At 37.1% G+C, this 13,036-nt stretch overlaps 1 protein-coding gene across 1 annotated transcript in view; it reads left to right on the plus strand.

Moving 5' to 3' along the window:
- CRBN (cereblon) overlaps nucleotides 1–12,513 on the plus strand; it is a 30,317-nt gene extending 17,804 nt beyond the window's left edge. The window contains exons 6-11 of the mRNA XM_025375113.1: nucleotides 5,672–5,734; nucleotides 7,478–7,562; nucleotides 8,236–8,351; nucleotides 8,807–8,871; nucleotides 9,721–9,852; nucleotides 11,258–12,513. Of these exons, the coding sequence (XP_025230898.1) occupies nucleotides 5,672–5,734; nucleotides 7,478–7,562; nucleotides 8,236–8,351; nucleotides 8,807–8,871; nucleotides 9,721–9,852; nucleotides 11,258–11,438 (642 nt within the window). The 3' untranslated portion in view covers nucleotides 11,439–12,513. The remainder of the gene's footprint in view (nucleotides 1–5,671; nucleotides 5,735–7,477; nucleotides 7,563–8,235; nucleotides 8,352–8,806; nucleotides 8,872–9,720; nucleotides 9,853–11,257) is intronic.
- The last annotated feature ends 523 nt before the right edge of the window (nucleotides 12,514–13,036 follow it).

Raw genomic sequence — 13,036 nt, forward strand, 5'->3', positions numbered from 1 at the left:
GGAGGCTGAGGCAGGAGGATGGCGGGAACCCGGGAGGCAGAGCTTGCAGTGAGCTGAGATCCGGCCACTGTACTCCAGCCTGGGCGACAGAGCGAGACTCCGTCTCAAAAAAAAAAAAAAAAAAAAAAAAAAGTACAAATGATCTTTTATATAGGTAAATATTTATGATAACTTTTGAAGAGTGAGGTTATTGGCTTACAGGGTAAATGCATTTATAATTCTGTCAGTTTTAAAAATACTTTTGAGGCCGGGCACGGTGACTTATGCCTGTAATCCCAGCACTTTGGGAGGCTGAGGCAGGTGGATCATAAGGTCAGGAGGTCAAGACCAGCCTGGCCAAAATGGTGAAACCTAAATATACAAAAATTAGCCGGGCATGGTGGTGGACGCCTGTAATCCCAGCTACTCAGGAGGCTGAAGCAGGAGAATCACTTGAACCTGGGAGGTGGAAGTTGTGGTGAGCCAATATCGTGCCACTGCACTCCAGCCTGGGTGACAGGGTAAGACTCCATCTCAAATAATAATAATAATAATAATAATAGTAATAATAACAATAATAATAATGAGTTATTTTCAAAATACTTAAGGTGTTTGTACTTGTTTTTATTATCATTGTTTCATCATGGCCTCACAGGCAATGTAGTATCAAACCTGATGTCTGCTGATCTGATAAGTGAAATATATTACATTGAAGGTTCAATTTTAATTTCTGAGAGCAAGGGTAAGCATTTTGTTGTAAGAGCAGTTTGTGTTTCCTTTCTATAAAGTATTTGCCCATTTTTCTACTGGCTTGTTGATTTCTTGGAGCTCTTTGTAAGCTTTATAGTCTCTGTAATTAATGAGTTCCAAACATTTTTCCTAGTTTGTCTTTCATCTTTTAACTTTGTTTTTGGTGTGCTCTGTCATACAGAACTATTTTTGTTGTTCTTATATAGTTTAATTTTTAATGCTTCTATATTCTAAATCATAGCCAAAAATGACGTTCCCATGCAAAGGAATGTCTCATGTTTTCTTGTATACTTACTGTGGTTTCATTGCTTTTCCGTGGAAAGCTCTGATCCTTGTGTAGTTGATCCTGGTATAAATTCCACTTTACTTTTTTCCAGATGGCTCCCTGTTGTCCTACTACCACTTTTTGAATAGTCTATATTTTCCCCCATTGATTTGAGATCCCATCGTTGTCACAGACCAAATTCATGTTTATTTTACTTTTCTTCTCTTTTGGTCTACTTGTGTGCCATCATCATATTGTTGTAAATGTTGGCACTTTATAATCTGTGTAAATAAAAATAGGGCTGGTAAGCCCCTCACTGCTCTTTTGTCAAGCTTGTCAGTGACTACCATTGATGAACATGTCCTTGTGAACTTGAGAATCTGTTTGACCTTGTTCCAGGATAGAAATAGTAAGAACAGTAACATTTATTGACTATTTTTATATAAAGAAGAAAAGTCTTGAAATCTTAGGCTATGTATAGTCAGGTGCTTCCTCAGAAAGTCTGGTCATTTCCCAGGCATACATATTGTATGTGCACTTGTATATCTATCATTAGCGTATAAGCCTCAGGAGCAGGAAAAAGAGCTTATCATTCCATTCCAGTTCTTATTACCATGTAGGAATTTGGTTCATGAAAGGAAACAAAAACTGGTAACTTTTTAATTATTTGTATAAATTATTTCTCTCATTTACATTGCTGATTATAATAGGATTTAACACCGTAAGTGACCACTTTTAGTCACTATATAAAGGAAGTCAGTGGTAGTGATTTACTATTTATGTTTAGCTTTTCACATTACTCTTTCCATTTTCATTGCACTTCAAAGACTCACTTAAATGGAGTTTCACATTTTGTGAACATTCTACATTGTTGGGAGGCAAAGCTGAAGCCATAGTTATGAGGCTTAAAAATGGAGGACTGTGATAGATTACCTCCAGGTAACAGATTCATTTTAAGGGCTTTTATGCCTGCTTTCAGTAGTAAATCCTGTTCCCAGAGTGAATACTACTTTGCTGGAGAATCAGTCATTGGTCACTTTTAAGTGCCTAAACTTTTTGGCTAGTATTAAAATTTTCTTGAAGTACAACCATTTTATGACATCAATCATGGTGTTGATATATTTAAAGAATAACTATAAATTGCTAGAACTTATCATCCATTTTACCCAGATATAAGACAGGAGCCTTTCCTATTATGCCAGAAAGCTACATGGGACTCTTAAATTTGAGGATGTTGAAATGTCTTAAATTTTGGCAGTTGCTCTGTAAAAGCTAGCTAATGTTTTCTGGTATATGTCTCTTCCGTGTGTCTAACTAACATACATCACAAATATTAAGGATGGATTATGCATATTTGAATCTGTCAGGATCCTCCAGATAAAGAATTTTGGAGGTCTTCTGACCCTGAAAAGAAGCTACCTGAAACTGTAGCTTGCTCATGGGCATGGTGGCAGAGTGAATGCCTGATCCAGTGCATTGCTCTTAATATGCTAGTGTGCCGCATTTTATTCTCTTTATACTTGAAATTTATAATTATTTCAGATTCTTTTTCTTGACACGGGTGCCAAATGAAATTACACTTTTGTAGTACACTTTACATTTTTTTTTGTATTATAAAAGTAACCATTCTGATATGTGAAGTATATTTTAATAACTGAATGAGGAGTGTGTCAGTCAGCCAAACTGAAACTTTCAGTTGGGTCTTTGTCATTTTGTAATTCTAAGAATATATAAGTTAGTAAGCTTCTTCCCTCTAAAATATAAGCTCCACAGGGCAGTGAATTTTGTTGGTTTTTCTTTCATTCACTGGCATAGCCTAAATGTATAAAAATAGCCTGACACATGTTAGGCATTGTATTAGTCTGGTCTCACACTGCTAAGACATACCCAAGACTCAGTAATTTATAAAGAAAAGAGTTTTATTTGACTCACAGTTCAGCATAGCTAGGGAAGCCTTAGAAAACTTACCATGATGACAGAAGGGGAAGCAAGCATGTTCTTCTTCACATGATGGCAGGAAGAAGTGCCAAGCAGAAGGGGAAAAACCCTCTTAATAAAACCATCAGATCTCGTGAGAACTCACATGTATCATGAGGGAAACATGGAGGTGCCTGTCCCCGTGATTCAATTACCTCCCACCGGATCCCTCCCACGACACATGGGGATCATGGGAACTACCATTTAAGATGAGATTTGGGTGGGGACATGGCCAAACCCTATCAGGCACTCACAGTATTTGTTGAATGATGATTAGAGTCTCAGACTCCCTGTATACAAATCCTAGCTCCTTCCTATTTACTGAATCTATAACCTTGGGCAAGTTATAGCATCCTTGTGTGCCTGTTCCCTTACTTTAGAATGGAGATAATAAACTACTAACCTTAGAATAGTCTTATAAGAAATGTGAAGTTCTTGGCACAATACTAATGGTTGCCATTGCTGTTCCTGAAGATTCAGAGCTACTTGATGTGCTCTTGGTAGTATTTTTTTAAGTTCTGTAACTGGACTGTGACAATAATCTTACCATTAGATATTTAGTCTTAAAAGTGAAGGGCAACTTATTGGAGATTACCTGAAGGGTCTCATAGTCTGACTCCTCAGGCTTTAACCACTACCAGAGCACACAGTAGGAGGCCATCTCAAATCACCTTTGGCAGGGGTCCCCAAATCCTGGCCCACAGACCAGCACTGGTCTGTGGCCTGTTAGGAACCGGGCCATACAGCGGGTGGTGAGTGGTGAACAAGCAAGTGAAGCCAAGCTCCACCTCTTATCAGTGGCAGCACAGAGTCTTACAGGAGCACAAACCCTATTGTGAACCGCGCATGTGACGGATCTAGATTGCATGCTTCTTATGAGAATCTAATGATGAATGTAATGCACTTGAATCATTCCAAAACCATCCTCCACCCCATCTTTGGAAAAATTGTTTTCCACGAGACTGGTCCCTGGTGCCAAAAAGGTTGGGGACGGCTGATCTTTGTATAGTCTCAAATATAAGGATTATATTAAGCCAGAAATGTTTCTCATTAAGGAATCCTTTGTTTTGAGCTGTAGGTCGTGTTTTAGAACAAGTCTGTCCTCTTCCATGTTGCAACTCCTAAAATATTTGAAAACAGGTATGTCCACTTGAGAGATAGCTCTGAACTGAACATCCCTGGTAATAAGACATTCCCTTTGATAATGAAAGTTCCCATATTTGAACAGCATGGAATAGAATAACATTGTCTCTCAGATTCTAGTCTTCTATTAAAACCGCAGTTACTTTTGCACCAAACTAACATAGCTAGAATAGGATTGGGGTAGTGGGTAAGTATAGGGTGTGAGTGGTGTAGCACATCATACAGTTGTGTAGCACAATTCCAGCTATCAGCTCAGTTCCAAGTCCCTTTTATGTGTGCTGTGTTCCCACGTTTCCTGCAGATCTTACTCCTGCACTTGCAAGATCAAATGATTAGGTATGAAACATATGTAGGGTAAGTATTCAGCATATGAAAACATACCTAGTCATTTGATCTTGCAGGTGCAGGAGTAGGGTCTTCACTTGTTTTGTTAAATGTTACCTTGTTTTTCTTGTTCTGGTCTGTTTAAAGTGCCTTTTGATCTACCTTATTCCTTTTCTTTCACTTTCATGTGTCATGTCACATGTCAATTAACATTTTATTTACAGTGAAATTACAAAGATTTGTACATATGTAGGTTTTGTTTTGAGAAAAATGTGATAATTCTTTATATTCTGCTATACCTTGTTCTTTGATCACTTGCAGAGCATTCCTTGGTATAAACATATTCTAACGTATTTCACGCTATTTTTGATTGATGTTTAGGTTGTTTCCAATTTGTTGCTATTAGCACTGCTGCAGTGCACCTCTTCAGTAATATTTTTGTGTCCTATAGACCATTGCTTCTCTTTCAAAAATTGTGTGGTTATTTTTGCGGTTATTTTTCCAAACGAACTTTAAACTTATAAATTCCATTCTCACTGGTATTGCAATGAATATGTAATTTGAGGACTGACATCTTAACAATATTGAGTCTCCCCCTCAAATACTGAAATTCTACAGAAATTAAGTACAATTCACATTTGTATATGGACTTAGGCATGGTTCTGTTTGGATTTCAGTTACAATTGGAGGTCATATATAATCGGTTTCCCCTTTTCTTTGAGTTTTATGAAATGAGGAACTTCATCATGAAGTCTCAAGTGTATAAATATTTTATCCTTCTTGGGATTCTGTCACTTCTTATGTTTGCCCTTATAGTGATTCAGCTGGTTCTCATTTAAAGTTTTTACACAAAAACAGTTTGGATTATATTTTGAGGTTTTCACTTCAGATACTGGACAAGTAATTACTAGTATAAAGGCAACTAACATGGTCATAATAGAAGTATGGTGTTTACTCTTCACATTTATCTTCCCAAAGTTGTCTTCAGCATTGAAATTTTAATGTTTGACCTTTTTAAATAGGAATTAAGATTCTAGTTACTACTATATATTTGAAGGATATAGAAGCATGATTTCACACTTCATAGTCACATTATGGGATTATCTACAAAATTTTTTATCTTTTTAAAATTAGATGGTTTCCTAGGCCAAAATCATTTAGATGTTGCTCTTCCAGTATTAGAATCTTTATTCTGTGGGGTTTTTTAAGTGCCTTTTTTTGTTTTGTTTTCAGAGAAAGTTTCATTGTGCAAATCTAACTTCATGGCCTCGCTGGCTATATTCCTTATATGATGCTGTAAGTAACTTACCTTAAATTTACTTTATATATGGTAGGCCATGTCATAACTAAGGGTCATGAAAAAACAAAGGTTTAGTTTTTCCAGTTTCTCGTGCCTTATAACTTAAGAACAAAATATCCTAAGAGTGGTGGCTAACACCTGTAATCCCAGCACTTTGGAAGGCCAAGGCAGATGGATTGTCTGAAGCCAGGCATTCAAGACCAGCCTGGGCATCATGGTGAAACCCCATCTCTACAAATACAAAAATTAGCCGGGTGTGGTGGCATGCGGCTATAGTCCCAGCTGCTTGGGAGGCAGAGGTGGAAGGGTTGATTGAGCCTGGGAGGTCAAGGCTGCAGTGAGCTGAGATTGTGTCACTGTACTCCAGCCTGGACAACAGAGCAAAGACTCTGTCTTAAAAGAAAAAATTATCATAAGACTTTTTTAGAGTTTTACTAAGCACGTGAAATTTTGTTGGGTTGGGTGATAGTTACATTTAGAACATGAAAGCATCCATCTATTACAGTTTTGGTTTTTCTCTAAACAAGTATATTAACTTACATCTCTTGATCATTAGTCTATTAAGTAATGCATCCATGAGGGGTTTTGCTCCGTAAAATTTAACACTAGGCATTGCCACATTTTGCAAAACGAAGTAAGGGACAGTGCTGAAATGGTTTAAAGAATCTGGATTTCAGATCAGAGACTGACTTCAGAGTCTGATGTCTGTCATTTACTCTGGGCCTGGAGCAAATTACTTCTCCAAGGACCTGTAAAATGGATATAGTGGTAGCTATTGTAGTTGGTGTGCATAGCGGGCATTCAATAAATGCTAGCCATTTCCCTTAATGAATCACTGCCCACTAATCTGGAGTCCTGGGAAAACTCAGCAGCATGCACAATACTAAAGGAAACTGCAGTTGATCTCTGCTTTTTAGCAGCTTTTAAACAATTACAAAGACACAATATATGAGTGTTTTTGCATATGTTTTGCATATGCTTGTGAAAATTACGTAGTAAATAGGTGCCAAGTAAGGTATGTAGATAGCAGGTGCTAGTGCAATTTATAGGTGCCATAATCTCTATGGACTGAGTCAGAAATGGCCTAATAGAAGGCAGAAGAGAGGCCAGTTCCAAGCAGGGGCATAGAACAGAGCAATCCACAAGGGAGTTGGGAGCACATACCGCTGGGATAAGACAGTGAGTGAGAAAAGGCTGGAAGGCAGACTTAATGCTGGGCAAAGGAGCTGGAGCTTGATCATTGCTGCATAAGAAAATGGAGGCATTTTTTTTTTTTTTTTTTTTTTTGAGACTCGCGCTGTGTCACCCAGGCTGGAGTGCAGTGGCGCGATCTCGGCTCACTGCAAGCTCCGCCTCCCAGGTTCAGGCCATTCTCCTGCCTCAGCCTCCGAGTAGCTGGGACTACAGGCGCCCGCCACCACGCCCGGCTAGTTTTTTGTATTTTTAGTAGAGACGGGGTTTCACCATGTTAGCCAGGATGGTCTCGATCTCCTGACCTCGTGATCCGCCCGCCTCGGCCTCCCAAAGTGCTGGGATTACAGGCTTGAGCCACCGCGCCCGGCCAGAAAATGGAGGCATTTAAACTGGGACTGAGATGGGACTGATTACTTAAATTGCTGCCAATGTGTTAGTTTTAAGAGTTGAAAAGCTTAATGGTAGATTTTAGTAAGTCCATGAACTTGATTATTATACCTTTATACCTTTATTTTAAACAAGATTATACCTTTATTTTAAACAAGGAAACCTTAATGGACAGAATCAAGAAACAGCTACGTGAATGGGATGAAAATCTAAAAGATGATTCTCTTCCTTCAAATCCAATAGGTATGAAGTTAGTTTACTGCCTGGGGCCTGGGATGTCTTGCTGTAAAAAAAAATAGCTTTCTAATGGATGAAATCATATATTTTAGTTTTGGTTTTTTTTTTTTTTAGACTGATTAAAACATTTTAATTCTGAAAAGCATAACTTCCTTTGAGCAGTTGAAAAAAAAAAGTATTTCAAAATTAATTGCAATAAAATCCTTATATTCTGTGAACACTCCAATTTCAGACAATTTCAGACAAATTGCAGGAAGTGGCTGTCATCCAAAAACACTTCCTGAGTGTCAGGTATTCCTTTCTGTGTTCTTTAAGGTGCCTTTAAAACAAGTGACTCTAGTTCCAGGACTTGCCTTAATTACATAAACTCTCTTCATCTGTTTATAAGGTATAGTTTAGTTATTTTTCTAGTCTCTTGGCAAATAACTTCTAACATGGATTTGAGTTCACATTTAATGTAAAAGGATTTTACCAAAAAAAGTATAGGAAAAGAAGTTAAATTTAGAGCTTCTGAAAAGTATGTGTTTGACAGCTGGTATATTTTCATATTGTTTATACATGTATGAAATGTGTAACCTTATAGAGAAGGATTTATTTCAAAAGGACATTATCTGATTTGTAAGTTGTCTGATGCTTGTCTGACTCTTAAGTTTAAAACTTGAAAAACCATGTCTTGAAGATTTTTCTTACAGAGTAGCTGCTTGTCTTCCTATTGATGATGTATTGAGAATTCAGCTCCTTAAAATTGGCAGTGCTATCCAACGACTTCGCTGTGAATTAGACATTATGAATAAAGTGAGTAAAGTGAATATGTTTTGATGACCATGTTTTATTCAGGCTGGAGAACTAGGATGCTCTGTTGGGTCCAGTGGAGCTATATATAAGTCCAGTAATGTAGTCATGCAATTCAGATTTCAATTGGGATCTTACAGATAAACTCAAATTGTTTTGTGTTTGTCAAATATGAATACATTTATCAACTTAGTGAAAAATACTTGATTTCTACATGGAAATATCCAAGGTTATATATCACTATTCTTTTACCCTAGAGAAGGTCATTTAGTTTTATGTAAATATGTGGCAGATCTCAGTTTCAGTGATTTTCTTGCTCCATCTTTAAGTGTTTTTGAATGCTTGGAAGGAAAATGTGGTATTCAGAGAGGGCAATATCTTTATAAGTTTCTTGATCTATGTGATTACATGATAAAATGAATGCCAGTTTTTCCCAATTCTTCTCTCAAATTTTTTAGTGTACTTCCCTTTGCTGTAAACAATGTCAAGAAACAGAAATAACAACCAAAAATGAAATATTCAGGTAAGGTCTTTATTACATTTTTAATATACTTGCCTTATCAGAATTACAATCAAGACTGTGTTTCTGTTTTCCATATACTTTCCTCCAATACCTAAAAGTTACAAACACTCAGCAAATGAAATATAGGGAATTAGTTCACTTTTGGTAAGACCATCTTCCAGATTGGGTACTCAGATCAACAATGCATGTCAGGGATTATTCACAGGTAATGAGCATGGTAAAGTAAAACAACTGAGCAATTATTTTCCCCCTAATTCTATATATTAGACTGTCTTAGAAATCTACATAATATATTGTCTTCAATTAGGCCCTAACATAGATGCCTCAGAAATTACATTTCAGTCATCAGTTTTGCCATATAGGGCCAAAGTAGGACATGCTTCTGAACACTGATGCTCTGATATAACAGTGTTTGATGAATTTGTCATAAAATGATTTTCAGAGTTATAAATCAAGAAGGTAAGGAAACTGCTTTCTGCAAAATAATCAACTGCCCCAAAATGACCACACAGGACCTTGTTATTGCACTTATACTCTCAGACTCCTTTAGAAGCATTTGAATTTTATATTCTTTACAATGTCTGTCTTGAGAGGAGGATTTTAAAAACAAGTACTATTTCCTTTGGGTCATCACAGAAAACACTTAGACATTTAGACAAAACAGGCCTGTCTGCCAGGTACACCCCCACCCCATTTTAATACTAAGATCCTGGTATTATGTAAAACTGAAAGATTAAAAACTATATAGCTCATACCTCATTTCTTGGTGAACTTCAGGAAAATTCTAAGCATTTAATAGAATTAGACTTCTCATTTTGACTTGTCCTCCATGTTGATTCTTTGTTTTAGTTTATCCTTATGTGGGCCGATGGCAGCTTATGTGAATCCTCATGGATATGTGCATGAGACACTTACTGTGTATAAAGCTTGCAACTTGAATCTGATAGGCCGGCCTTCTACGGAACACAGCTGGTTTCCTGGGTAATGTTATGGTGGTGGTTGCTTTTTTTTTTTCTTTTTTTTACCCTAATTGGGCAGAAAAATCCAGAGTCCTAAGCAGAGTTGCTACAATCTTTGTAATAAAAAGTAGACGAATGAGTAATTTTATACAAAAATTAGCCGGGTATGGGGGCAGGGGTCTGTACTCCCAGCTACTCGGGAGGCTGAGGCACAAGAATCACTGGAACCTGGGAGGCAGAGTGTTGTAGTGAGCCAAGATTGAGCCACTACACTCCAGCCTGGCGACAGAGTGAGAATCTGTCTCAAAAAAAAAAAAAAAGTAATTTTATTTAAATGTCCTTCATTCCACAAATAGCTAGAAACATGTTGCACTTTTTGTATCTTTTATATAGCATCATTGAATGAAAAGTTAAGAAAAGGTTGACAACTGCAGTTGTCCTCAAATTACTGTATCCAGTTAAATCCAAAATTGTTTTTTTCTGTCACATAATTCTGAAAATCAGCTGTTTTATGACCCAGTAAAACTTTATATCTGGACCATATTCTGTAGTAATGTAAAACTGGAGAATGTTTACAAAGCAATGATAGACTAAGAAGGTGCAGAACCCATTGAATCCTGCTTTTCTTCTGGTTTGCCTTTCGTTGTTGTTGTTGTTGGCTTCAGCTTAATGATTCTCAAAAGTATGATCCTGGGAACCTGCTCCCTTCCCTCAGCCATACTATCTTCAACTATCTTCAGTTTTCAAAGAGGGATGCTAAGAAGGGATTACATGCTACTCTAGAGTTAGGACCATGTCACTTGGATTGCCCTATCTATCTTATTTGGCACCTTATGTGAGGACTAAAACTAGAATACATTTGTTACTATAAATAGTAAATGTGGCATACTATACCTAGGGGGAAAAAAAAGGTTGCAATTATGTGGTTTATCTTAAAAACAAAATGCCATGGTTTGTATTTCTGGTTGCATTATCTGACAATCATTCTTATTTTAGAATAGTAGTTTTCAAGTATTTTTTGAGACGTGTCCTTCCTGGCCCATCCAGTTTAACTCAGACAGAAGTGCCTATTTCTGCAGGTGGTTGCTGTTTTCTAACTTGGCTGCAATACAACACAAGTTAGAATGTGGTCTTGGCAACCAGCAATTTGTATAAAGAAATTTGTAAGATTACTCATTTCTATGCAGAAGAATGTGAACATGGCTTAAGAGCATAAAATTATATATAACAGACTGATGTATTACCATAGGATGTATCCAAATTAGAAAATGTTTTTAGGTTTCAGGGAACTGTATGGATCAAATCTCAACTTAGAATATCTCCTTATGCCTCTAAGGTCTGTCTTCATGATAGGTTTATATGATAGATAGGATAGGCTTGGAGTACAGAAGTGTTTCCTTAGCTGATATCTTTCCTTATTTTCTTAGGTATGCCTGGACTGTTGCCCAGTGTAAGATCTGTGCAAGCCATATTGGATGGAAGTTTACGGCCACCAAAAAAGACATGTCACCTCAAAAATTTTGGGGCTTAACGCGATCTGCTCTGTTGCCCACGATCCCAGACACCGAAGATGAAATAAGTCCAGACAAAGTAATACTTTGCTTGTAAACAGATGTGGTAGAGATAAAGTTATCTAACAAATTGGTTATATTCTAAAATCAGATCTGCTTTGGAAATTATTGCGTCTGATACATATCTAAGTAAACACAACATTACTTGGAGGGTTGCAGTTTCTAAGTATATTTTTGGAGAGCATGAACAGCAGTCTAGAATACTAGAAACATCTACTTGGGTAGCTTGGTACCATTATCCTGTGGAATCTGATATGTCTGGCAGCATGTCATTGATGGGACATGAAGACATGTTTGGAAATGAGATTATTTCCTGCGTAAAAAAAAAATCTTAAATTCCTACAATGTGAAACGAATTATTTGATCCTGATGTATGGGACAGTATATCTGTACCAGTGCTCTAAATGACAAAAGCTAGGGTGACAAGTACGTGTTCCTTTTTGAAAGAAGCAAGGCAATGTATAATTCTAAAAGGGCTTTGTTCCTTTTCCATTTTCTTTAGCTTCTCTGAGATACTGATTTGTAAATTTTGAAAATTAGTTAAAATATGCAGTTTTTTGAGCCCACGAATAGTTGTCATTTCCTTTATGTGCCTGTTAGTAAAAAATAGTATTGTGTATTTGCTCAGTATTTGAACTGTAAGCCCATTTATACTGTTCCATACAAAAGCTATTTTTCAAAAATTAATTTGAACCAAAACTACTATTACAGGGAAAATTTGCCAAAACATGTCCCCTCACACAGGCTACACGTGATACTGTATTTTGTTCAATGTAAATTGAAGAAAATCTGTAAGTAAACCTTAAATGTGAAACTAAACATGTTCTTTGTTCAAATAATATAAAATATCACTCATAATTTTAAAGTTCTAAAAAGACTGCTTTGCCACCTACCTCTTTGCTTATATTCAACGGTTTAGTGGGTCCTTTCACATTTGTGTAATAACTTTGGTTTTATTGATACTCTTTTGCTACTTTAAAACTAATCAGGTTAAATGTTTACTCAAACTAGAGTAATAGTATGAGGCCAAAATACATGCCTTGAGTGGAGTGAAATCAGTTGAGTATCACATTGCATATTTATGTAAATAGAGTAAATGAAAATTCAAGAATGCTTCTATTCAGGATATGCCCCTGCCTTATTTTTTCTAAGCTCTACTTTACTACTTTTTTTTTTTTTTTTTTTGAGACGGAGTCTTGCTCTGTTGCCCAGGCTGGAGTGCAGTGGCACGATCTCAGCTCACTGCAACCTCTGCCTCCTGGGTTCAAGTGATTCTCCTGCCTCAGCCTCCCGAGTAGCTGGGACTACAGGTGCCCACCACCACGCCTGGCTAATTTTTTGTTTTTAGTAGAGAAGGGGTTTCACCGTGAGAGCCAGGATGGTCTCGATCTCCTGACCTCATGATCCGCCCGCCTTGGCCTCCCAAAGTGCTGGCATTACAGGCATTGAGCCACCACGCCTGGCCTACTACTTTTAATAATTTTGGGTTTATATGACTTCATTGGTTGTTCATAATAGTTCTTACACTGCACTAAAACTGACTCTAAGTGGATCCCAGGAAGTTCTTTTCAGCAGCATTTGCAATGAGTTACCTTTCCCCCTGAAAAGTTAGTTATAATTTCAGTATGTCCCATA

The sequence above is a fragment of the Theropithecus gelada genome, chromosome 2 (genome assembly GCF_003255815.1).
Source record: "Theropithecus gelada isolate Dixy chromosome 2, Tgel_1.0, whole genome shotgun sequence".
NCBI lineage: Eukaryota > Metazoa > Chordata > Mammalia > Primates > Cercopithecidae > Theropithecus > Theropithecus gelada.